Source organism: Lepidochelys kempii, chromosome 4 (genome assembly GCF_965140265.1).
Source record: "Lepidochelys kempii isolate rLepKem1 chromosome 4, rLepKem1.hap2, whole genome shotgun sequence".
Lineage (NCBI taxonomy): Eukaryota > Metazoa > Chordata > Testudines > Cheloniidae > Lepidochelys > Lepidochelys kempii.
The window spans coordinates 56,649,022-56,676,749 of NC_133259.1; the positions used below are offsets into that span (position 1 = coordinate 56,649,022).

Here is a 27,728-nt window from a genome sequence, read left to right on the forward strand (position 1 = left end):
TGTGTGAAATGATCCAACAAAATTCTGTCAACCATGTGACACTGCTTTTCTGTTAGTTTGCATAAGAGTCGTATATACAGCATATATGGGTTTTTTTCCCCCATGAATGATTAAAGATGATTGAAATTCTGGAAACTGCTGGGCTTTCTTTGCATTTATTGCCTTAAAGAGTAGGGTATACATATTTTACAGGCCATATGCTGTCAATGTTTTAACTAGAGGCTTTTATAAAATTCCCCCCTAACCACAAAGCCTAGAGTGTTTGGGCTTCAAGAGAGGGAGGAAGGACTAGATAATCTATTAATTTGTTTTCCTATTTAAATATTTAAAATGTTTCCAATAACCTGAGGTGGTAGGGAGGCAACATCACAAAGCAAGGTAACTAATATTGATGTACACTTTTTCTGCAAATTCTTAAACTTTTTCTCCTGAAAATTATCTAGTATATTACTAAAATATCAGTGTACAACTTGTCTCTGTAGGAAAGCCCAGTTCATCCTATTGGGTATATTCTACAGGGTGGGATGAGGGGAGGGTGGTGTTTTTTGTGAGCCCCACAAATGTAATATTTTGCAGAGATAATATAGAAAAGGAGCTCCGAGAGAATGAGAAACCTCTCCAACTCTCCCTTCAGTTTGGGTTAGCAGACTTTTTAACAAAAAAAAAAAAACCTCTACTCTAGCATATCACTGTGGTTTAGATTGGAGTCAATTGGACAGGTGGATTGTATTGGAAACCAAACACATAGCGCTGCTTCAGACAAGAAATTGTCAGTTTGTTCAACTATTCCATATATTCTCCAATCTGCTTAACATAAAACCCTTAATCACAATGTCTTTCTTATTTTTTTTTTCTTCAGGTGAAAGTTATGTATGCGCATCCAATGAACCATATCGCAAGGTTGATTATACCAAGAATGTCAATCCAAACTGGTCTGTGAATATTAAGGCTGGGTCTGCTCGATCCTTGACATCTCTGACATCTATGAAAAGCGAAGTAAAGGAGAGTAAAGATTTCATTAAACCCAAACTGGTGACTGTTATTCGGAGTGGAGTGAAGCCACGGAAAGCTGTGAGAATTCTGCTGAATAAAAAGACTGCTCATTCCTTTGAACAGGTTTTGACTGACATCACAGAAGCCATTAAGTTAGATTCAGGCATTGTCAAGAGACTTGTAACACTAGATGGGAAGCAGGTAAGAGAACAAACCAACTTGGATATTGAATATTGGGTACAAATTAAGCTGCCTCTACTTTTCTATTCTGTCATCATTTTCAGTTTTTCTTAACATCTAAGTTCTACCCTGCTTATGAATATTTAGTGTATTTTAACAGTCATTAATTTTTCCAAAGCCTTCCTTTATCATCCTAGAAAAGTAGGTTTGATATTTCTCAACCAGCAGATGTAATCACAATTTGAGAGGCTGGAATGGGGAAAAGTTTAAAAAAAAGTATACCCTCCCTCTCCCTTCCCAAATCCAGGTTTCCTGTCTCCAGTAGATGACTGCTTCCACCTACAGGATATTATAGTACAAATTCACTAGTTGATACCAGCGTGTGCATGTGGGAGGGGGCCCTCAGGGAAAATGAAAATATCATCTTGTAGTCTTGCTACCTCCTCCCCCTGCTTATTTATTTCACCCACCTGTTACCTCTTGTCTTTGACTTTTGCAGGGTCTTTGGGATGGACTAGTTTGTGTAGTGTCTAGCACAACAGGACTTCAATCTATTTCAGGCTGTTAGCCATTTCTATAATATAGATTATTAAAACTCCAGGGTACATTTATGACCTCAGCACATTAGGGATGGGGACATTTTGGGTGATGTTATGCTGTGGACTGAGGAGAGTCTTCAGTTCTTGGCCTTCTATGGCACTTGGGAATGCTCTGAAACAGGGCAAAACACATTTGGCTGCTGCATTGACTTTTCCTCATGGTCTTGGGAAGTGGGTATGGCCAGGCTATGATTAGAGTGGTAGTGAGGAGGAAGCAGTAAGTGTTCTCAGGCAGGGTAAGCAAACTTCTAGAAAAGCTTTCACTTCTCAGGTCTACAGCTAAGGAACAAAGCAGCAGATTAGGAGAGCTGTTACTGTTACCTCTCCATTACTGTGCAGTTTGTTTCAACTGTGGAGGAGAGTAAAGATGGCAACTGCTCTGTTAAGGAAGGGAGATTCAGAACGTTACCCCAGCACAGACTGAGAATTGCCCTACAGGACAGTAATGTACCCAGATGGCTGGGGACAGTAATATCAGTCATTTCATGCTGAAATTCTGTTTCTGTATATGCATTTCCCTTTTCAAAATGAAGCTGTGGAAGCAGATATTTCCAGCACAACCTGCTCGTAAAAGCTATCTCTTCTCCTTCCCTGTTCTCCACCCCCAATAAACATAAAGCATGGAGCTAACTAAGGTCCTTAGCTGATACAATTGAATCTGAGTAGGCTTTGCTCTATTGACAGAACTATCCTTCACAGTGCAGCGTTTGTCCATACGTACAAGTGGAAAAAACAAAACAAAGGTAACACTGAGCCCAAATGCCACTTAACCAATTCCTGACTTCTTTGCAGGTGCAGCATTAGATTGGCCCATCATGCATTTGAGGAAGAAGTGGGGGCTGGGAAGCAGTAAGTTTAGAGTAACTAGCTGTTTCCCAACAGATAATGGTTCCTTCATCTCATGCTGTAGCAGTGTTTCTGCAAGCCTCAGTTATTTCTAGTGGGGGAAATAGCCTGTTGCCTAGCTCTGCTTCCACCCGAGTCATATTCTTGGTGATTAGCTAATGTGGATGGTTGCACAGGTAACCCTACGGGGGCGCTGTCTTCATGCACACTGATTAGCAGAAAGGCTCCTTTGCTTTGGCAGGTAACTGCTCCACCCCCTTAGAGGGGGAGAGATGCTTCTGCCTTTCCTGCAGTAATGGCCTGACTCTCTCACTCATATAACTGTGTGCATACGGGTTTTTGGTTTTTTGTCTGTCCTTTGTTGGTATACATAGAAGTTGGCACCAAGGGCATTTGTATGGTTTGGCGGATGGAGAGGCGCTTTGGTTCCAATTAGCAGTTGATGGAGATTTCTGAGCCCATTTTCCCGAATGTGGTAATTACTTATTCTTCCAAATTTGCTAGGAAGGCAATTCTTTTGTGTTGATGTCATATTGCTGGCAAAACTTGAAAGGCAACTTTAAAAAAAAAAAAAAGGTATTTTGTAATTGTAAAATGCAACTGCTGTTGTGTTTTTTATCTTACTTATCTCCTATAAAATACTCTACTAACCCTTCTGGCTTCTCAAAAATTAAGAAAAGTATAAATTGTGCTCTGCTAATTTGGAATTGATATAGGATGTTTGTTTTAAGTTAAGACATACAGCTATTAGTGGCAAAATAATAGTTTTCGTCACAACGTTCCTCTTCATTTCAAAGGGAATCCTTAGTTTACTTGTTAATTTATTTAATTTTTTTATTTTCAGTTGAGAGATTTACACTCTGAGGGGGAGATGATCATTAAATTAATGATCTTTTGAATAAAACTTCCTTTTAATTTTAAGCAGTACATTGGAAACAAAAGTCTCAAAATAATTTTGTCTAATATTTTTCATCTATACATCAGACTATTATTCTTTTACTATAGCAACAACATGACTGTAGTTATGCATAGAGAGAAGCATTTCTTGAGCTTTGTATATTATGAGACAGTTGTGTATTTTAAGCCATAATTTATAACATCCAATTAAACGTTCTTCATTCCTTTAAACACCAATGACCTGTAGTTACAACAATAAGATCTGGTCTTTAGATTGTTAGATTCTGTTGAGAGTTGAACAACTAGTTCCTGTTTCCCAGATTCTGACAGGGCAACTGAGCAAGACACAAAGCTCTGGTAAAAGTACCCTGGTCTAGACTTTCTTTTCCTCTATTCTGGGGGATTTGCCGGATGTCTTCCTACAACCAGAGTGAGAGCTGTGTGTTTCCTCTTCATTCTTTGCCGGAATCCCTCATTCCTACTCTGAAGTGAGGCTAGACAGACTAAACTTTGTTTAGAAAGTTAATCCTCTGTGCCCCAAATAAAGGATGGAGTGTTTAGATCTTGTTAAAGGAGCTCAAAGTCGTTACCAGCACAGACTGGATATTGCCCTACAGGTCAGCAATGTATTCAGATGACTGGGGACAGTAACCTCATGCTGAAATTCTGTTTCCTTATATGTTCAAGAAAGCTCATTCTCTTGTCAGCTGCATGGTATAGAAATAGAAAGCACATATCGTTCACACAATGGACATAAAATATTGTTTGTCCATCCTCATCTTGACTCACCTCTCTTTCTCCTTCATACCAACTGCTTGGTGGTTTTTATTAACAGTATTATTGGGAATTTCCGTAACAATTCAACAAGACTAAAAAGTTGGGATCCTCCCCCAAAAGTACAAGATAACGAATTATACTGACTGAAAGAACATGCCTCAAACAATAGTTAATGCTTTTAGCTTACCTTTAGTCCCTGAAAACCAATGTTATCAAGGTAGCTATCTCCATGCTGCTGAGTTGAAACAAATTCTCTACACTGTTCTTTTAGAACAGCTCAACATAAGAGTCCCATAACTTTATCTGGTGTTAAGTGACCTTCGATGTATAAATAAATGTTTCTAGTGGGAGGCTTGTCTTGGAGAATTTATGAAGAAGGCCAAATGTACCTGTTAAAACTGCCTTATTGATGTGAGATTAGGCAGCATTTCTTGATGGCAGAAGAAATGAATGGGCAAGAGCAAGAGGAGTAGGATTAGCAGTACAGCTGGTATCCAAGATTTGTTCCTTCATTTCTCATCATCTGGTTTCCCCAGGGAATCTGAGAACCCCAGTATAATTCCCATCTGATTTGGGATTGATGCTTTGGCACAAAGCCTAATAAATAACCTTTCAATTTACAGAACATAGTGTAAAATAATTATTTTCTAGCTTTATTAAAATAATGGTGCTTGATGAGAGGAAAAAATGAGAATTTTATAACTTTGAGAATGTAATTTCAACAAATAACTGGTTACCTATGGGTGGGGAAGGAACTGAACCAATGATAGTGCAGGGCTGTTTCTTTAAGACTACATCAATTTTTCAGTTTAAAAATAAACATTTTTAATCATCAGTAACGCTTTACAATGAAGAAACTAGGCATAAGTTAATGTATAGTGTTGTAGTGACTCTCACCCCCTCTGTATTTTAAGCATATTTTAATTGCATCATTACATTGCTGTCAGACATCTTACTGCAGGTGTTAGAAATGACTATAATAGAGATTTGCCTCCACATTAGCTGGCATTGTAAGTACTCAAAAGCTATTGAAATTTGGAACATCCCCCATAAAAAGAGTGCTTTATCTTTCCTCTTACGTTTCAGGCTCTAAGCCAGTGGTGCCGACACTCACAGATTTATTGTGAATAGTACAATTTTGACCCCCTGCTGCAGGCGGTCTCATGAAGATGCAATTTTGGATGAACTGAGAAAGAGAGATGGAGAAACTCCCCATCACATTGCCCTGTAAGCTGGGCAAGTTTCAGTAAACTGAAGCCCAAAGACAAGTTTTAGTCCCAGCTCTTCAACTGATTGCTAAGAGTTGTGAAGGGCACAGAAATAGTGTAGTGATGATGTACCCTCATGTGGCTACTGTGGTGGGGTTAACTCTCACTCATCCATTTTGCAGATAGATGATTGCAAACTTCACTTTCATGTAAGAGGTGCTGCTGCTTGCCTGAGTGGCAAGGGAGACTCCCAGTCTGAATATGATCCAAGCAATCTCAATGCAGTTTCATCACCATGAACCTGCCACAAGGGAAGTCACACAGTCACACTTGTGGCTTCTCTGGCTGGTTGGTTGCTCCATGAGGAGACGGAGGTGTCTGCCTGAAGACAAGGCAATAGTAGATGTATGTAAAGTAGTGTGGGAGTCAGCCTGCAGAAGAAACACTGTTGGGTCAGGAGAAGAATCTTGGGAGCTGGTGATGGTCACTCTGCCTGATTGGCTCAAAGAGCAGAAAACATGGAGAGAGAGTGTTTTTCATTTAAAAAGTTAATCATTTTTGTCAGTGTTTTATTAATAAAACCTCTAAGGATAATGGGCCAAAGTTTGCCCCAAAGTTTGCTATTGAAATTGTGCTGCAGTAACTTGTGACAGTGTCTGCTATACTGCATTTTTTCTTTTTTTGTTGTTCACATTTGATAAAATAATCCATCCTTTCACAGAAACTGACCAAAGTACCACCACATATGTAGCACAGAGTTGCTATTTAAACAGTTCAGTTTGCTTGCACTTCAAACAGTGACATTTTATGGCTAATTTTTTGATGAGAGATGTTTAGTTTAGTTTTATTAATATTCCAGAGCCTATCTTAATGACAATTGCTTTAATGACAGCAATTTAAGTAGTGATTTGCAGAAATGGACTTAGTAGCTAGCATGGTAAATGAAAGGCATGCGATTATGGTCTGCCACCTGCCATTCTGAGATGAAATCACAGAGCTGAGAATCTAAACCTTGGGAATTTGTTGTGTCCCACTGACTCTGATCATTAACAGATAATTAGTCTGGTAAAAGCTTTAGAATTTATCCTGCAGCTGTCCTATATCAGATTAGGATTGGTGTCAACTGCTGACTGTCAGATTCTTAAAGGGCCATAATTAGAACCTTTCCACCAGTAGGGAAGCCTGTCCCTGATTGCGACTTGAACCTTGTGCTGTCAGCTCTTACTAGGCCTCCCTTTGAGCCATTAGCTACCTTGAACACGTATCACTTGTCCATGAAAGTTGCATTCTTTGTGGCCATTACCTCAGTCAGGACAGTAGATGAATTGGGAGCCCTAATGGTGGATCCCCCATGCACTATATCCTAGAAGGACACAGTCTCATTACAGCTACATCCCCAAGGTGGCTTCAGAGTTCTGCATATATCAACCTATGCACTTACCTGTTCTTCACCCCTTCCTTCCCAAACCGCATGAGTCAGAGAGGCGAGAAGGCTTCATCCCCTTGACGTACAACATGTTCTCACCTTCTATCTGCAAAGGACAAGATTGATCTGAAAATTTCCCAGACTTTGCCATAGCTGGACCTCAGACTCTTTCTGCTGTCTCCTCTGAGAGGATCTCAAAGTGGATCATGGGTGTATCTTACTCTATCAATTGTCTCACATTTCTCCCCAACAAGGAGCAAGTACTCACGCTACAGGAGCACAAGCGACATCGATAGCATTGCTTCAGGAAATACCTTTGCTTGACATTTCTAAGGCAGCTATGTAGACTTCCATCCATATGTTCATGAGACATTATACTCTAGGACTGGACTCCACTGCTGACACATCCTTTGGGACAGCAGTCCTTTTGTGTGGCTCTGCAAACTGCATCCTTGCACCCTCTGCCTGCTTGAGTACTGCTTATCAGTCACCCACAGTGCAATACACCTAGGGACCAACACTCGAAGAAGAGGAAGTTACTTACCCTGTAGTAAGCGGAGGCTCTTTGAGAAGTGTGGTCCCTCTCTGTATTCCGCTACCCACCCTCCTTCCCTTCTGCTTCGGACTTTGCTTGGATTCGCAGTAAAGAAGGAACTGGAGAGGCGGTCAGCCCACACTGCTCTTTATTATCTTGTTTGGAGGCACAAGGAGAGCCAGGGCACACTTAGGCAAACAGATACTGCTTTCAAAATTCTTTGATTCTGGGCACATGAAGCATATGCATATCATAGAATCATAAAATATCAGGGTTGGAAGGGACCTCAGGAGGTCATCTAGTCCAACCTCCTGCTCAAAGCAGGACCAATCCCTAATTTTTGCCCTGATCCCTAAATGGCCCCCTCACGGATTGAACTCACAACCCTGGGTATAGCAGGCCAATGCTCAAACCACTGAGCTATCCCTCCCACCACAGAGGCATTCAGATAGGGATCACACATCTCAAAAAGATCCAGTTACTACAAGGTAAATAACTTTTTCCCTCCCCATCCCCCCGCTTTCTGTCACCACTGCTACACACACAAAAGAAGTTAATGAGATATGGTGAGTGGGTGGTTGTGAGATTTTTGTTTGTGATTGGTTTTTAAGTTATAAGTGTTCAAAATTCAGTTAGGATTCCCAAAGTAACTGTAATGTAGCCTGTTGGAGTTTTACAGTATCTGTGTTTGGTAACTTTATGAATTAATATTTATAATATGAGAAGTGGGGTTGTGTTGTACCAATAAAATAAAAACCAGCAGGATCTTATTAAAGGGAAAAAGGCAAAATACCACATTTATTGTGAATACAGAAAGAATCATAGTAAGCAGTTAGTTATAGCTATAACATTCCATTCAATCTCATATTTATTCACACATTCATTCATACAAACACACACACACACACACACACACACACACACACACACACACACACACACACACACAGGTTCTGCAAGGTTGTTATCATAATTACCAGCCTTAGAGTTGCTCATGCCAAGCCACTGGCCAGGTGGCCTGGACATGAGGAGGGAGCAGGGCCTTGTCAGATGCTCATCTGATGCTCCTGGAAGTTGGTTTGCAGAATCAGACCCCAAAGTTCTCACTTTTTAGAGTCTATTTTTATAGGAATTTCTTCCTATGCCAGTCTATGGGAATTGCTTCATCATGCTGTTGCTGAATCAATCAGCAGATAGCACATTCCTGATGGCTCTAAGATGTTATCTTGTTCTTTGGTTCTCCCATTCTTGAGGCTGTTGGGTGGATTCCAGTCTGCCCTCCGGGGGGTCCTCTGGTTATTTCCACTTGACGCCTTCTTCAGCCGATGGACACTGGATTCTTAGGCTGGCACCTCCCTGATCATTCAGTTATTATCCACACCAAGCATCCATCTACATACATCCTCTATCTCTATTTTAATCACAATTGTTAATACAACAAAAGGGCGGGGAGTCTCTGGGTGCTGTTTCTGTTGTTAGAGTATTGCTTTGAGTCTCTCCCTCTTGTGAATTGCTTTGAGAACAGACTCTGTCTTAGAATGTACTAACACAATTAGCAGCTTGCAAGTTTCACACACAGAGGGAGAGAAATAGTACCAAAAACCAAGAGACCTCTTAATTAGTAATACCCTGGAATTTGAACTATGGGGAATCAAACTCATTTGTGATTTTAATACAGAACTTCTTTAATATGATCCAACAGTTGTGTAATGGTTGCTTTGGAAACCGTATCTTTGAATAGCCTGACTTTCTTGTGTGTGATCTTCTGGGAGAGGAGGGGGGAACAAATCTGCAAGATTAATTTATTTGAATTTGCAATTACTGTACTATACATTGAAAGAAACACATGTTGAGACTCGGAATCAGATGCATTGAGGTTTTTTGCATTGATGCAGTGGATTTTTTTGTTTTTTAAATCTTGAATCATCCATCAGTTTTACAATTTATAACAGAACATCAGCAGTCTACACTGGATTCTGCACAGAGGGTACAAGGTGTATAGATTATGCCAATCAGTGTGTTTTAAATTGCTAGAAAGCTTGTCACCCTGTTTTAATGCATATATAAGAGAATACATAATTTGTACAGTCAACCATTCTATTTATGTTCAATAAAAATAAGTAATGAAAATTAGTTGGAAAATGAATTTCTAACTCCTAACTATTCTTTATCTTGGTGTCTATCCAAAGCATGAGGTGGAGATTCTCCAAGGCAAAATTGAGAGTTTGGCATCAAACTCCTACTAAAGGCAATGGGAGTTCAGTGAACAACTCTTACGTGTGCCTTTGAAAATGTTCTCCTACCTTGTGCTCATAAGGAATAAGCCCAGGGCAAGTTTCTGAAGTTTGAGAATCAATTTCTGTCATATTACGTGAATTTTTTTTTAAAAGTGTCTGAAAATCTTTCTAACTGGTGTGTTTTAAAAAACAAAACAAAACAAAAATGCACCAGCTTATGATTGAGTAGCTAAAAATATTAGTCGCTGCCAGTGCTGCAACATCCATGCGGATATTTCTAGCACGCAAGCTTCAGCTGAGCTAATGTGAGTGTGTCTACCCACATGGGGAATTACATCTCCCACCTGCAATGTAGGCCTACCCACAGGCTAAAACTGGAGATAGCCAGGCAAGGAAAGGATTTTTCTTAAGGTGCCTCTTACAACTTTAAAAACACACTTGTGCAAGGAAGGAACAGATTAGAAGAACGACTCTTAGACCTACAATGACAACATAAGAATGGCCAAACTCTGTCAGACCAATGGTCTAGGTAGCCCAGTATCTTGTCTTCCAACAGTGAGTGATGCTAGATGCTTCAGAGGGAATGAACAGAACAGGGCAATTTATCAAGTGATCCATCCCTTCTCATTCAGTCAGATGTTTAGGGATACCCAGAACATGGGGTTGTGTCCCTGACCATGTTGGCTAACAGCCATTGATGGGCCTATTCTCCATGAATTTATTTAAATTTTTTTAAACCAGTTTATACTTTTGATCCTCACAGCATCCCTGACCATGAGTGACTGGTGATGAACATTGAGCCATGATGACTCCAAAATCTTTGTTCAATGGTATATTTCCTGTCTTATCTATCAACTATGAAAGGAGAAATGTTCAGAGATCTTAGGGTGCCCTTAAAATATTTTAAGGGTACTCTGTTTCTCTAAAGGGAAGAATTGGGCTTCTGAAAACTAAGAATTTAAAAAAAAAAAAATTGCGGGAGGTGACCCCAAACACCTAGTGAAGTGAAGAATCTGTTCAATGAAGAAAAGACCCAAAAGAATAGGGGAAAATACATTGGGTGCAAACTAGATTGTAAGCTTTTAGGAGCAGGGACTGCAGCTTTCAGTCTTTTTGTTCATCACTTTTTACAAGGATGCCCTGTTTCTGATTGGGACCTGTGTGTTACTACAAACAGTAAATGGGAAGAATAATCTTTTTTCCTTCTACTCACTTATTCCCCGCCTGTAAGCATCAGCGTTTATTAATCTGGTTAGATTTAACAGAAATGAGCTCTAAGCAGGGCTGTATTTTTGTCATGGTATGTTTAGGGAAAGGTCAGCATAACAATGTCAAGTCATACAAACCATGGTAAAAATTAAACATAGTTGCTATAAAATAATGGACTTACGCAGAATTTACTTGTATCCTGGAAGGTGAGGCATAGCAATTTTGTATACCTCTTACACGCTGAAACCTCCTGTTTGATTGATTTATTCTCAATGCATCCATGTTGCTCAGCTGTTGCTCTTGGTTTTATCATGTATCAGTAAAAGCGTATGATGTCAGAGCCTATTTCTGTTACTCGCAACAGCGAACAATACTTTTCAAAATACTGTGTGCTTGTGTTTGGATGTAATGTGGAATAAAATTAAACTGGGCTGTTTGTACAGTGTGTATTACACAGTATTCATAAATTAATGTGCACATACTTCAATATTTGTTTCATTGGGGTGGTTTATTATGAGAATATTGCAGTTGTGATTTTAATGTGGAAAGATTTCTTGTTTTTAAATTGTAATAGATTATGAAACTATTGTATTCCAATTAGCGCAAATACACAGAATTCCATTGTACTACATGGGAAAACTTCTTTTACGCATATTTCCCACTGGAGTCAATGAGAGTTGTACTTCTCTGCTCCAGGGCTGAATTTGGCACATCATGTTTAATGTTAGTAAAGCATGAAGTAATTGCATTTCCAGTAATTGCAAACTGTATTTTTTGATACAATGGAGACAGGAGAAGGGCAACATGAAATAGACTAAATGCACTGTCGGGATGTTTCTTTTATAGGACATCTGTTGAACAGTTTTATCCAAAGCTGAAACAGTTTCACCAAGTACAGCATACTCTACGTCACCTCCAAATATTGGGAAACAAATCTCAAAAATCACTTTTGGCAGCATGTAGATAGGGGGATTGATTTTTACAGTACAATCATCCTATCTTCCTGTGTAAGGACTGTAGGGTGGCAAATGCTACTGACAAAGGGAACAAGGGTTTTTTTTCCTTTCTACAGTGATTCTACTTGAATGTGTCTTCTGGGGGCTCTCTCCTATTTCGATTTTTCACCTAGTTGCTCTGTTATTATGATCGCCAAATAATCTCATTTTAATCACACACCATGTTTTCATAGATATTTAGGTCAGAAGGGACCATTATGATCATCTAGTCTGACCTCCAGCACAATATTTCATACCGACACTCTTATATTTCAAGTGCTAAAAATCATCCAATATTTAAAAACAGAATTGTATTGAATACTTGGTCATGCAATATGTCTATTCGTGTATGGATTACGGCAAAGACTGTGCGTGTAATCACAGGGTCTTGTTTTGCACTAATTTTTTGGGCAAAAGTGTTTTTACTGTGTTTATACCATGTTTCCAAACGCCACACAAAATGAATCTGTTTCTGTAAATCATTGGCCTCTCCCCAGGGGTTCCACAAGATTTGTAAGGTACTTAGGTGACATTTGGTGACGTTATTTGCATTCTCCATTATGCAAGTAATGGTGAGCAAAGCCCTGAATGAATTAACTTCATGTTCTACTTCCTAGTTTCTTTGGGTATGTCTACACTACGGAATAAGGTCGAATTTATAGAAGTCGGTTTTTTAGAAATCTGTTTTATATATTCGAGTGTGTGTGTCCCCACAGAAAATGCTCTCAGTGCATTAAGTGCATTAACTCGGCGGAGTGCTTCCACAGTACCGAGGCTAGAGTAGACTTCCGGAGCGTTGCACTGTGGGTAGCTATCCCACAGTTCCCGCAGTCTTCGCTGCCCATTGGAATTCTGGGTTGAGATCCCAATGCCTGATGGGGCTAAAACATTGTCACGGGTGGTTCTGGGTACATATCGTCAGGCCCCCCTTCCTTCCCTCCCTCCCTCCGTGAAAGCAAGGGCAGACAATCGTTTCATGCCTTTTTTCCTGAGTTACCTGTGCAGATGCCATACCACGGCAAGCATGGAGCCCGCTCAGGTAACCGTCACCGTATGTCTCCTGGATGCTGGCAGATGCGGTACGGCATTGCTACACAGTAGCAGCAACCCATTGCCTTGTGGCAGCAGACGGTGCAATACGACTGGTAGCCATCATCGTCGTGTCCGAGGTGCTCCTGGCCACGTCGGCTAGGAGCGTCTGGGCAGACATGGGCGCAGGGACTAAATTTGGAGTGACATGACCAGGTCATTCTCTTTAGTCCTGCAGTCAGTCCTATTGAACCGTCTTATGGTGAGCAGGCAGGCGATACGGATTGCTAGCAATCCTATTGCATCATCTTCTGCCGGGCAGGCAAGAGATGAGGATGGCTAGCAGTCGTATTGTACCATCTTCTGCCGAGCAGCCATGAGATGTGGATGGCATGCAGTCCTTCTGCACTGTCTGCTGCCAGCCAAAGATGTAAAAGATAGATGGAGTGGATCAAAACAAGAAATAGACCAGATTTGTTTTGTACTCATTTGCCTCCTCCCCCGTCTAGAGGACTCATTCCTCTAGGTCACACTGCAGTCACTCACAGAGAAGGTGCAGCGAGGTAAATCTAGCCATGTATCAGAGGCCAGACTAACCTCCTTGTTCCAATAAGAACAATAACTTAGGTGCACCATTTCTTATTGGAACCTTCCGTGAAGTCCTGCCTGAAATACTCCTTGATGTAAAGCCACCCCCTTTGTTGATTTTAGCTCCCTGAAGCCAACCCTGTAAGCCGTGTCGTCAGTCGCCCCTCCCTCTGTCAGAGCAACGGCAGACAATCGTTCCGCACCTTTTTTCTGTGCGGACGCCATACCAAGGCAAGCATGGAGACCGCTCAGCTCACTTTGGCAATTAGGAGCACATTAAACACCACGCGCATTATCCAGCAGTATATGCAGCACCAGAACCTGGCAAAGCGATACTGGGTGAGGAGGCGACGTCGGCGTGGTCACGTGAGTGATGAGTACATGGAGACAGATTTCTCTGAAAGCATGGGCCCTGCCAATGCATGCATCATGGTGCTAATGGGGCAGGTTCATGCTGTGGAACGCCGATTCTGGGCTTGGGAAACAAGCACAGACTGGTGGGACCGCATAGTGTTGCAGGTCTGGGACGATTCCCAATGGCTGCGAAACTTTCGCATGCGTAAGGGCACTTTCATGGAACTTTGTGACTTGCTTTCCCCTGCCCTGAAGCGCATGCATACCAAGATGAGAGCAGCCCTCACAGTTGAGAAGCGAGTGGCGATAGCTTGCAACGCCAGACAGCTACCGGTCAGTTGGGAATCAATTTGGAGTGGGCAAATCTACTGTTGGGGCTGCTGTGATGCAAGTAGCCCACGCAATCAAAGATCTGCTGATATCAAGGGTAGTGACCCTGGGAAATGTGCAGGTCATAGTGGATGGCTTTGCTGCAATGGGATTCCCTAACTGTGGTGGGGCCATAGACGGAACCCATATCCCTATCTTGGCACCGGAGCACCAAGCCGCCGAGTACATAAACTGCAAGGGGTACTTTTCAATAGTGCTGCAAGCTCTGGTGGATCACAAGGGACATTTCACCAACATCAACGTGGGATGGCCGGGAAAGGTACATGACGCTCGCATCTTCAGGAACTCTGGTCTGTTTCAAAAGCTGCAGGAAGGGACTTTATTCCCAGACCAGAAAATAACTGTTGGGGACGTTGAAATGCCTATATGTATCCTTGGGGACCCAGCCTACCCCTTAATGCCATGGCTCATGAAGCCGTACACAGGCAGCCTGGACAGTAGTCAGGAGCTGTTCAACTACAGGCTGAGCAAGTGCAGAATGGTGGTAGAATGTGCATTTGGACGTTTAAAAGCGCGCTGGCGCAGTTTACTGACTCTGTTAGACCTCAGCAAAACCAATATTCCCACTGTTATTACTGCTTGCTGTGTGCTCCACAATCTCTGTGAGAGTAAGGGGGAGCCGTTTATGGTGGGGTGGGAGGTTGAGGCAAATTGCCTGGCTGCTGGTTACGCGCAGCCAGACACGAGGGCGGTTAGAAGAGCACAGGAGGGCGCGGTACGCATCAGAGAAGCTTTGAAAACCAGTTTCATGACTGGCCAGGCTACGGTGTGAAAGTTCTGTTTGTTTCTCCTGGATGAAACCCCCTGCCCCTTGGTTCACTCTACTTCCCTATAAGCTAACCACCGTCCCCTCCTCCCTTCGATCACCGCTTGCAGAGGCAATAAAAGTCATTGTTGCTTCACATTCATGCATCACACAAATAGGGGGATGACTACCAAGGTAGCCCAGGAAGGGTGGTGGAGGAGGGAAGGAAAATGCCACACAGCACTTTAAAGTTTACAACTTTAAAATTTATTGAATGCCAGCCGCCTTTTTTTGGGCAATCCTCTGTGGCGGAGTGGCTGGTTGGCCGGTGGCCCCCCCCCCCCCCGCGTTCTTGGGCGTCTGGGTGTGGAGGCTATGGAACTTGGGGAGGAGGGCGGTTGGTTATACAGGGGCTGTGGTGGCAGTCTGTGCTCCAGCTGCCTTTGCTGCAGCTCAACCATACACTGGAGCAAACTGGTTTGGTCCTCCAGTAGCCTCAGCATTGAATCCTGCCTCCTCTCATCACGCTGCCACCACATTTGAGCTTCAGCCCTCTCTTCAGCCCGCCACCTCTCCTCCCGGTCATTTTATGCTTTCCTGCACCCTGACATTATTTGCCTCCACGCATTCGTCTGTGCTCTGTCAGTGTGGGAGGACAGCATGAGCTCGGAGAACATTTCATCTCGAGTGCGTTTTTTTTTCTTTCTAATCTTCACTAGTCTCTGGGAAGGAGAAGATCCTGTGATCATTGAAACACATGCAGCTGGTAGAGGAAAGAAAAGGACAGCGGTATTTAAAAAGACACATTTTATAAAACAGTGGCTACAGTCTTTCAGGGTAAACCTTGCTGTTAACATTACATACATAGCACATGTGCTTTCGTTACAAGGTCGCATTTTGCTTCCCCCCACCGTGTGGCTACCCCCTCAACCCTCCCCACTCCCCGTGGCTAACAGCGGGGAACATTTCTGTTCAGTCACAGGCAAACAGCCCAGCAGGAACGGGCTCCTCTGAGTATCCCCTGAAGAAAAGCACTCTATTTCAACCAGGTGACCATGAATTATATCTCTCTCTCTCCTAAGGATAACACAGAGAGATAAAGAATGGATGTTGTTTGAACGCCAGCAAACATACACTGCAATGCTTTGTTGTAGAATGATTCCCGAGTACGTGTTACTGGCCTGGAGTGGTAAAGTGTCCTACCATGAAGGACGCAGTAAGGCTGCCCTCCCCAGAAACCTTTTGCAAAGGCTTTGGGAGTACATCCAGGAGAGCCGCGAATGCCAGGGCAAAGTAATCCTTTCACATGCTTGCTTTTAAACTATGTATAGTATTTTAAAAGGTACATTCACCGGAGGTCTCTTCTCTGCCTGCCGGGTCCAGGAAGCAGCCTTGGGTGGGTTCAGGGGGTACTGGCTCCAGGTCCAGGGTGAGAAACAGTTCCTGGCTGTCGGGAAAACCGGTTTCTCCGCTTGCTTGCTATGAGCTATCTACAACCTCCTCATCATCTTCGTCCCCAAAACCTGCTTCCGTGTTGCCTCCATCTCCATTGAAGGAGTCAAACAACACGGCTGGGGTAGTGGTGGCTGAACCCCCTAAAATGGCATGCAGCTCATCATAGAAGCGGCACGTTTGGGGCTCTGACCCGGAGCAGCTGTTCGCCTCTCTGGTTTTCTGGTAGGCTTGCCTCAGCTCCTTAAGTTTCACGCGGCACTGCTTCGGGTCCCTGTTATGGCCTCTGTCCTTCATGCCCTGGGAGATTTTGACAAAGGTTTTGGCATTTCGAAAACTGGAACATCGTTCTGATAGCATGGATTCCTCTCCCCATACGGCAATCGGATCCCGTACCTCCCGTTCGGTCCATGCTGGAGCTCTTTTGCGATTCTGGGACTCCATCACCGTCCCCTCTGCTGATGAGCTCTGCATGGTCACCTGCAGCTTGCCACGCTGGCCAAACAGGAAATGAGATTCAAAAGTTCGTGGTTCTTTTCCTGTCTACCTGGCCAGTGCATCTGAGTTGAGAGTGCTGTCCAGAGCGGTCACAATGGAGCACTCTGAGAGAGCTCCTGGAGGCCAATACCGTCGAATTGTGTCCACAGTACCCCCAAATTCGAGCCAGCAAGACCGATTTAAGTGCTAATCCACTTGTCAGGGGTGGAGTAAGGAAATCGATTTTAAGAGCCCTTTAAGTCAAAATCCAAGGGCTTCATCGTGTGGACGGGTGCAGGTTTACATCGATTTAACGCTGCTAAATTCGACCTAAAGTCCTAGTGTAGACCAGGGCTTTGAATTCAGTGTAGTTTCCTGTGCCACTTCTAAGACCACTTCCCCCTCCAGCTCTTGACCCTTCATTAGTAAACTTTTGCAGTGTTCTGTGATGCGTAACGTGGTGCTTGGCTTCCCAATGAATCCCGCCTTTGTAATGTATTTCAGCTCTGCAAGACCCTTGGTTGGTCTTCTTGGTACAGGCACATTTGCCTTCCAAAAGACGTGATCTTCCTGTCTAGCTGAGGTTGCCAACTTTGTGGTGTTGTAGAATTTGTACAGCAGTCCCTATTACCTGAAGCAACAATTTCAGTAGCCCCAGTTTCCCTCTTTTTGATATTGTTTTTGTGATGATAAAGGACAAAAAGTGTCCTGAAAAAAGAATAATCTCATGGAAAGTTAACACCATTTTATTCATTAGCTACCAACAGTGATATTGGAAGGGAAAAATTCATGTTCTCATTCAGAAACTGTTAGTGTGTGTGCATGTGGTTGGAACTGGTATATTCATTTGGATGACTAGATGCTAGAATTGGCTGGGCACAAAATGGTGGGTGTCTTTCTCCCCCTTTCAGAACACTAGAATGGCCATACTGGTTCAGACCAATGGTCCACCTAGCCCAGGATCTTGTTTTCTGACAGTGTCCAGTGTCAGATGCCTCAGAGGGAATGAACAGAACAGGGCAACCATCAAGTGATCCATCCTCTGTCGTCCAGTCCTAGCGTCTGGTAGTCAGAGGCTTAGGGACACCCAGAGCATGGGGTTGCATCCATGACCATCTTGGCTAATAGCCATTGATAGACCTATCCTTCATGAATTTATCTAATTCTTTTTATGAACCCTATTACAGTTTTGATCTTTACAATATCCCCTGGGAACAAATTCCACAGGTTGATTGTGCATTGTGTGCCTTTTGTTTGTTTTAAACCTGCTGTCTATTAATGTCAATGGGTGACCCCTGGTTCTTGTGAAGGGGGGAATAACATTTCCTTACTCACTTTTTCCACACTTGCCATGATTTTATAGACCTCTATCATAACCCCCCTTAGTCATCTCTTTTCCACGCTGACTAGTTGCAGTCTCTTTAATCTCTCCTTATATGGAAGCTGTTCCAGACCCTAATTCATTTTGTTGCCCTTCTCTGTATCTTTTCCGTTTCTCACATATCGTTTTCAAGATGGGGTGAGCAGAACTGCATGCTGGATTCAAGGTGTGGGCGTACCATAGATTTATATAGTGTCATTAAGATATTTATTGTCTTATCCATCCCTTTCCTAATGGATCCTACTGGTCCATTAGCTTTTTTGACTGCTGCTGCACATTGAGCAGATGTTTGCAGAGAACTATACACAATGACTCCAAGATCTTTCTTGAGTGGTAGTAGCCAATTTAGACCCCATCATTTTATAAATACAGTTGGAATTATATTTTTCCAATAAGTATTAATTCACATTTATCAACATTGAATTTTATCTGCCATTTTGTTGTCTAGTAACTCAGTTTTTTGAGATCCCTTTTTAACTCTTTGCAGTCTTCTTCAGATTTAACTATCTTGAGTAATTTTGTATCATTTGCAAACTTTGCCACCTCACTGTTTATTCCTTTTTCCTTTCTTCTTTCTGTTGCAATTCATAAACAGATTTTTTTTTTTGTATGTGGTCAAGATCAAGAACAGCAACAGATCAGTTCGCAAGTTGGGGTGCCCAACTTATGGCCTGCGGGCTGTACATAGCCCACAGATCATAAGGCCTATGACCTGCTTCAACACAACATATTAATGACCGATTCATTAGCATTTTGTCATCATGTTTACATCATTTTAGTTTAGTTATGTGTTCTTTACTGTTTCTTCCTGTTGTTGTTTGTTTGTTTGTTTGTTTATAATTCTGATACATGTTTTAAGCAAAAAGAAAAGGAGTACTTGTGGCACCTTAGAGACTAACCAATTTATTTGAGCATGAGCTTTCGTGAGCTACAGCTCACTTCATCGGATGCATACCGTGATCTGCTGCAGTTTCCACGGTATGCATCCGATGAAGTGAGCTGTAGCTCACGAAAGCTCATGCTCAAATAAATTGGTTAGTCTCTAAGGTGCCACAAGTACTCCTTTTCTTTTTGCGAATACAGACTAACATGGCTGTTACTCTGAAACACATTTTAAGCAATGATTTCTTTGTTTTTAAATAGAAACAACCTACGTACAGTTTTGTCTATCTAAATACATATGACACAGAATCTGTTTGGCCCACACAAGGTTGTGCTTAGGTTTATGTGGCCTTCCTGTGTAATAAGGTTGAGCACCTGTGCAAAAATGTTTTTTTCCCATGAGCAGTGAAACCAAAATATGCTCTTCTCTTCAGCTCTGCATAACTTCCTGTTAAGGATTTGTAAAATAAAATGTGCAAACTGATACTGTATGCAGTGTAGTTGTAGCTGTGTTGGTTCTAAACAGCGTGGTTTACCTTGCATTTTGCTGTGGTGCTGAGTACCTTTCCCAGACCTGCCAACCAGCTGTGTGTGGCTTGAAAGCTTCTCTCTCTCTTCCCCCTCCCCCCAACAGAAGTTGGTCCAATAAAAGATATTACTTCATGCAAACTGATACTGGATTTTCAGGAAATCAGTGTCTTTTTGGGAAACATTTACCATAGTTGTTTTATGTGTTTCATATAAAACAATGTATACAAATCTATATTACAAGAAAGTTAAGGTTGCAAAAACTCGGAAATGCCAGGATTAAGGTTGCCCATGCAATCTTAATTTGGCCTTCTGGATTGAATAGATGCTTAGTAAGTGAGCACTATCCATCCTGTACTGAACTGAATGAGTGTGTTTTCTGCAAAAGGTAGTATGTGATTATGTAATTAAAAACTCTCATAATGCGTACACACAAGGGAGCCAACTTAAGGTTGCAACTGAGCTGAGAGAGGCTTGAGGATGTTCAGTGAAGACAGAATCTTTAGAGAGTTTGATACAACTATAGCAACTCTGCTGAGCATGTGCAAACTGTGATTTCACTCCCCTTCCCCCCCTCACTAGTTTATAACTTGGCCAGATTTGGGCAGATTTTCACAAGGATGATAAAAGGCACATCCCTGACAAGAAGGTCACCCCTCTGCCAGATTTTAAGTCTCTGCTACAAAACATGGGCACGCTGGAGCTCTTCAAATAATAGGTCTCAATTTTTTTTAACATTGGAAAACTAATGTTTTTCATTCTTGTTCTCTGAAGCTGTCATAAATATAAAGGGAAGGGTAAACCCCTTTGAAATCCCTCCTGGCCAGGGGAAAGCTCCTCTCACCTGTAAAGGGTTAAGAAGCTAAAGGTAACCTCGCTGGCACCTGGCCAAAATGACCAATGAGGAGACAAGATACTTTCAAAAGCTGGGAGGAGGGAGAGAAACAAAGGGTCTGTGTGTCTGTCTATATGCTGGTCTTTGTCGGGGATAGACCAGGAATGGAGTCTTAGAACTTTTAGTAAGTAATCTAGCTAGGTATGTGTTAGATTATGATTTCTTTAAATGGCTGAGAAAAGAATTGTGCTGAATAGAATAACTATTTCTGTCTGTGTATCTTTTTTGTAACTTAAGGTTTTGCCTAGAGGGTTTCTCTATGTTTTTGAATCTAATTACCCTGTAAGATATCTACCATCCTGATTTTACAGGGGGGATTTCTTCATTTCTATTTACTTCTATTTTTATTAAAAGTCTTCTTGTAAGAAACTGAATGCTTTTTCATTGTTCTCAGATCCAAGGGTTTGGGTCTGTGGTCACCTATGCAAATTGGTGAGGCTTTTTATCCAACATTTCCCAGGAAAGGGGAGGTGCAAGTGTTGGGAGGATTGTTCATTGTTCTTAAGATCCAAGGGTCTGGGTCTGTAGTCACCTAGGCAGATTGGTGAGGCTTTTTACCAAACCTTGTCCAGGAAGTGGGGTGCAAGGTTTTGGGAAGTATTTTGGGGGGAAAGACGCGTCCAAACAGCTCTTCCCCAGTAACCAGTATTAGTTTGGTGGTGGTAGCAGCCAGTCCAAGGACAACGGGTGGAATATTTTGTACCTTGGGGAAGTTTTGACCTAAGCTGGTAAAGATAAGCTTAGGAGGTTTTTCATGCAGGTCCCCACATCTGTACCCTAGAGTTCAGAGTGGGGGAGGAACCTTGACAGAAGCAAATGAAGTGTTTTGGCTGGAAATTAAATTAAATAAAAAAAAATCAGCTGGAGGCAAACATCCAGCATGGAAAATCTCAGACCAAACGGTTGAAGTTTGGCAAACTTATTAGAAACTGAAAATAGGATTTTGTAAAGGGAAGTGGCAGCCAACCTTAATTATAGGTGGTGCGGTCAACCCAGCCTGTGTATAGTATGTGTGTTGCTGGATAATAACTGCTTCTTTTCTTGCTCCATTCAAGATGTGTCCTAAATTCTTGCCATGTCCGTTATGTTCAGCTGTTGACCAGGCAGCATCAGTTTCTCACAGCATAAACTTTTCTTGTTTTCCTCTATAACCTAGTTTTGAAACATGCTCTTTAAAGTAAAGCACTTTCACGCCACAGGCATCACTTCGGGTTCCTGGAAGTTGTAATTAAGTGCATGACAATTCCATAGTGGGCAGACAACCATCTGCAAAGCTCTTGGGGGACACCTCACCAACCCATCCGCCAGAGGATTGTGATGGAGCTTTTAAGAGGCCTGATCCAAAGCCCATTGAAACCAATATGACTTTGGCCAGTGACCTCAGTGGAATTTGGATCAGACCCATGAAGACTCTGGGGCTATAAGGTCCCACAGAAATCACTGTTTTGTTTTGCGGGTGGGTTGCACTTCACTTAATTTAATTTCTGTGCTCAGTTAGGTTGGGAAAGGGAGGATGCACTAATAAACTTCATGAAACAATATATTAGTATAGCTTTTACTTTGACAGAAGTATTTTCACTTTTGCTTTTAAAGCAAACAGTCTGAACCTTCCAAAACTTAATGCTGGATATAAGCCAGGATTCCTGGTAAAATCTCTGACTTGGGCAAATGATTGAGAGAACTCTTTTGTGAAGAGCTGAATGACAAAATATATTGATAAGGGGACTGTGTGATGCATGCCTGAGGATAGATGCATTTGACTTGAGCGCTGTTATGGTATGCTAAAATTAGTCCGATTTGCATTTATAATGTTGATGGTTTGCTAACAGAAATTACTAACAGTCATGGATAGTTTTCCTCTTCTCCTAAAAAAAAAAAAAAAAAAAAAAAAAAAATTGAATAAAACAAGTTGGAGATCACGTAGAGAGAAGATGAAATTGTGTGATTTTTAAAAAATAAATCTATTTGATAACAGCACGGGACTCCAAAATTTGTTACACTTCTGCACCCACTGCATCTGTAAGTAGGTTAGAAATCTGGGTATATAATATACAATAATTGTTAATCTTACTCCCCTTTAACCTGACTCTTTGCTGATGCACAAGCCAAGACTTTGATTTTTCAGAAAGCAATGTGCAAAGTCAAACTCAGGGCTGCTGTATTTATTTAAATCCTGAACTTTAAGGCACACAACCAATTTAAAAAATGCACCTGGTGTTACTAGTAAATGAAATAAGATCAGGGAAAACATGAACTTTCCTTCTGTTTTCAGTGTGTTTACTTTTCTGCATTTGCCAGCATTTTGTGTGATCATTTTCACCATTTCTCTTTTAATATCAGTTGGATCTGATCCTGCAAGGAGAACCTATATAGGTCAGCCCTATTGAATTCACTGTGGCTCAGCACTGGCATAGGGATTTGCCCATGAGTGTTACTTGCAGGAGCTAGACCTTGATTTTTGTTTTGTTTGGGCCTTTCACACAGCAACAGGATTAACATAAAATTACAAACATTGCTACGTGGACTTCATGTATGTACATGAAACTCCTTTTAACTGACTTGGTATAACTCATAACCAGATTTCAAGGTGACAATGGTCCCTTTAAGTTTTATTAATAGCTCCCAGTCACCTTGAGAAAGAGATTACTACAGAACTGCTTGTTGTTATACAAATATTTGCATTTAATACATACAAACTAGCAAGAATTTTCAACACTGCTGAAAATATTTAAATAATTTTAGAACAAAAACTAATGAGCAATTTCAGATATTGCCTTTGATAAAATTAATATGGTATTCCCTACAGTTAGTGTAGAGAACATCTAGGAAATACTGAGTAAGTGCAGAAGGGAGCATGGGGACCCTAAACAGCCACACTTCACTTCTACTGTAATACCATATAGCTTACAAATATTTTTCTAATACAATACATTTTTATAAAAACATGCTAATATCATTCCCTTAGTTGGGAATAAACAGGCCATCAAATGGCAGTGCCTCTGGGGTTTTCCAGATATAACTGCATTCAGAAAGACTATTATTATTTGCTTTATAAAATGGAAATCAGTATCAATGTGGATCCATATCTTTCTGCTTTGTTGCTCATGGGATAGCCTCTTTTGGGGGTAAGGGGCCCTCAGGACTCATACAATTGTGTTCTTAACCATGTTAATACACTGCAGACAATAAGTGCAGGGTACTCCAAAAGAAGAACTAGCAGATAATTACTCTTCTGTACTCTGGATCTGGATAAGACCGAAGACTCTTGCAGTGAATCAGCTAAAAGAGTTAGGCTGGGGATTCTAAATGTGGGAAAAATAAATACTCAATCAGTGGGTCACTGATGGGGCCCCAAGGAGATCCACTTCACTCAGAGTGAAACTGTACCTAGAGCTAGTAAAAACAGCATATGTTCTCAAAAGCTGCTTAGAAAGCTTCTTTTAAGAGCTGGGGCATAAATAAAGAATAATTTTAGACTTTGAGAGTAAAAGTAAGTACAGTAGTAACCTCCTAAGGTGCCACAAGTACTTCTTTTCTTTTTTCTCCTAAGGAAGGAATGGTTGTTGGAACTACACCCTCAATTAGGGTAGCTGCCAAATGGATTCAAGTTAATACTGTATTAAACAATTACAAAACTTGCTGGAACTTAAAGAAATGGCAAGGGCTTTCTCTGTGGGAAGAATCTGAGAAAAGGGGAGAGTATAAAAAGAATCTGTAGGTATAGTTGGCACTTAGATTTTGAGACAATTTGCTGACACTTTTCCATATATACTATTTATTTTGTTACCCATCTGACCATTTTCACTGTAACATAACTTGAGCAGTATTTCTGTGTCGGTGAAGAAAACAGTAAGTTGTTCAAAGGCACTCTTTTTCTGCTACCAGAAAACACTGCATACTTGTAGTGAGGAGGATGAGGAGGACAACAGTCCTGGAATTTCTATGTCTGATCCAAAGTCCCTGCCAAATGTCATGTTTATGAATAATCAAAGTGCAAATGAATTAATTTCACCATGTACAGTATTTATTTACACTCTGTAGTGGAGGGCTAAGTGTGTGTTTGCCCAACTTTCTGCAACATCATCTAGAGTTTGGACTTAGTTGTGGAAGACTGACTCTCTGCTGCATGCATGCACGCTGTATTGAGGTACCCTTGTGGGCATGCTAGGCTAACAGTTTAGAAACTTCAAAATGTTGTCTAGCAGCCCTTTCTAGTTGAAGCAAAGTGGTATTAACAAGCTCCAAAGAACCTTATTTAGCCTTGTGCTGGAGAGGGTGTGCTGCAGCATAGTGCATGGAGAGGGGTGTAGAGCCTGATTTTAGCATCTATGGAAGTCATTAGAAAGACATCCACTGACTGCCTTGGTAATTGGATGGGGGCTTAAATATGAAGGCACTTTAAGATTCATTTGGGGAAGAAGTTATCAAATAGAATGTGTTGGTTTTGTTTTTTAACTTTATTTTGGATTCCTTATGTTATGTTTCTATAGATTTTCATTTGGGGGGTGTGTGTGTATTGGTCTAACTATACTCCCATTGTAATATCTTAAAGAAATGATAGACCATAAATATTTAGCAATAAATATTTTTATTTGTTTAAATAGCTTGCATGCTTCAAAATAGTTGGCTGGTTTATTTTTTATTTTCCCCAAAATACAAAAACCCTAGCTTACCTTTGTAGACTACATTTTTTTAAAAAGGAAAAAAACTAAAATTGACAAACTCTTAAGGGAAGCTGCCTACAATATTTTATTTCTCTAAAGCATTTGAAAACTACATCCACATATTTTTCTTTAGATTTCAGAGTAGTGTTAGTCTGTATTCGCAAAAAGAAAAGGAGTACTTGTGGCACCTTAGAGACTAACCAATTTATTTGAGCATAAGCTTTCGTGAGCTACAGCTCACTTCATCGGATGCATATTTTTTATTTGCCACTCTAATTGGAAAAAAACCCTTAAAACTCTTTTCTAAAGAGAATAAAATATTTAGGTATGCAGTTTTATCAAAATGCATCGATTTGGAACAGTCAAGCTATAAAACCTTGAAAAACTAATGTTTATTCTGGCTGCTCAGATTTAAACTACACTAGCACTATAGTTGCCCAAATCTTGGGTTTCTGAAAAAAGCAAACTTAAGCCCAGTGTTCTAAAAGGACCCAAAAACTTTCTGTGGGCATGTTGTAGTGGAAAGCAACATGTAGGGAAATGACAAAAAAATCAAGCACTTTAAAAAGCCATAGCATGGTTTTCAGATTGATATTCTAGTATGATCTCTTTTGGTTCACAAATATTATATATGAAGTCAATGTTCTGAAACTGAATTATTGGAAGTGTCCAAAATAAACCCCAAACAAAGCAAGAAAAATGACAAGTCAGTTGGCTCTCAGTTCAGAAATGTGGCTTTGATTGGTTGTCAAGGCCATTGATATATTTGGTTGGTTTGGGCCCTGAATTTGGAATAGGTTTTGGTTTTTTTTTTTTTTTAAACCTCTACAAATGTGTTCTACCATTTATACTTTGTTTTTCTTTTATCATGTCTCTCCCCTTCAGGTGGATAATGAAGATAAACTGTCCGGTTCCAGTTTTGTTGCTATTCAGTTTCCTTTTGTGCTGCTTCTTCACTAGCACAATAGCATTGTTGATTGTATTTATAATTCTACAGATGAAAGCTGACTTTAATAATAATAATAAAAAAAACAACTTTTCATTCAAATCAACAATTTGCTATTCCATTCATATTTTAATATCCAGATATAGGGCCGAACACACACTCGAGTGCTACTGTTCAGATGTGAGCAGTGACAAAAATGATGACTTTACCAGCATTTTTATGTATTCCAGTGCTATGTTCTGTTCTTTATTTTAGCCTTTGATAGCAAATGTTCATGTCTCCAATTCTTGCCAGAGATGAGAATTCTCTAATTTCTATCTGTAAGGTTTTTGCTCATTGTGTATTCATAGATTCATAGATTCATAGATATTTAGGTCAGAAGGGACCATTATGATCATCTAGTCCGACCTCCTGCACAATGCAGGCCACAGAATTTCACCCACCACTCCTAAAAAAGACCTCACACCTATATCTGTGCTATTGAAGTCCTCAAATTGTAGTTTGAAGACCTCAAGGAGCAGAGAATCCTCCAGCAAGTGACCCGTGCCCCATGCTACAGAGGAAGGCGAAAAACCTCCAGGGCCTTCCAATCTGCCCTGGAGGAAAATTCCTTCCCGACCCCAAATATGGCGATCAGCTAAACCCTGAGCATATGGGCAAGATTCATCAGCCAGATACTACAGAAAATTCTTTCCCGGGTAACTTGGATCTTACCCCATCTAAAAACCCATCACAGGCCATTGGGCCTATTTACCACGAATATTTAATTACCAAAACCATGTTATCCCATCATACCATCTCCTCCATAAACTTATCGAGTTTAATCTTAAAGCAAGATAGATCTTTTGCCCCCACTACTTCCCTCGGAAGGCTATTCCAAAACTTCACTCCTCTGATGGTTAGAAACCTTCGTCTAATTTCTAATCTAAATTTCCTAGTGGCCAGTTTATATCCATTTGTTCTTGTGTCCACATTGGTATTGAGTTTAAATAATTCCTCTCCCTCTCTGGTATTTATCCCTCTGATATATTTATAGAGAGCAATCATATCTCCCCTCAACCTTCTTTTAGTTAGGCTAAACAAGCCAAGCTCCCTGAGTCTCCTTTCATAAGACAAGTTTTCCATTCCTCGGATCATCCTAGTAGCCCTTCTCTGTACCTGTTCCAGTTTGAATTCATCCTTCTTAAACATGGGAGACCAGAACTGCACACAGTATTCCAGGTGAGGTCTCACCAGTGCCTTATATAACGGTACTAAAACCTCCTTATCCCTACTGGAAATACCTCTCCTGATGCATCCCAAGACGACATTAGCTTTTTTCACAGCCATATCACATTGGCAGCTCATAGTCAACCTATGATCAACCAATACTCCAAGGTCCTTTTCCTCCTCCGTTACTTCTAGTTGATGCGTCCCTAGCTTATAACTAAAATTCTTGTTATTAATCCCTAAATGCATGACCTTACACTTCTCACTATTAAATTTCATCCTATTC

The 27,728-nt window shown here is 41.2% G+C and overlaps 1 protein-coding gene across 3 annotated transcripts in view; it reads left to right on the top strand.

Annotated features, from left to right (window-relative positions):
• The window catches only part of DCLK2 (doublecortin like kinase 2), a 146,617-nt gene that overhangs the window by 18,429 nt on the left and 100,460 nt on the right, over positions 1-27,728 (top strand). For all 3 annotated transcript variants that reach the window (XM_073341328.1, XM_073341326.1, XM_073341327.1), the window contains exon 2: positions 860-1,194. In XM_073341328.1, coding sequence (XP_073197429.1) covers positions 860-1,194 — 335 coding nt within the window. The remainder of the gene's footprint in view (positions 1-859; positions 1,195-27,728) is intronic.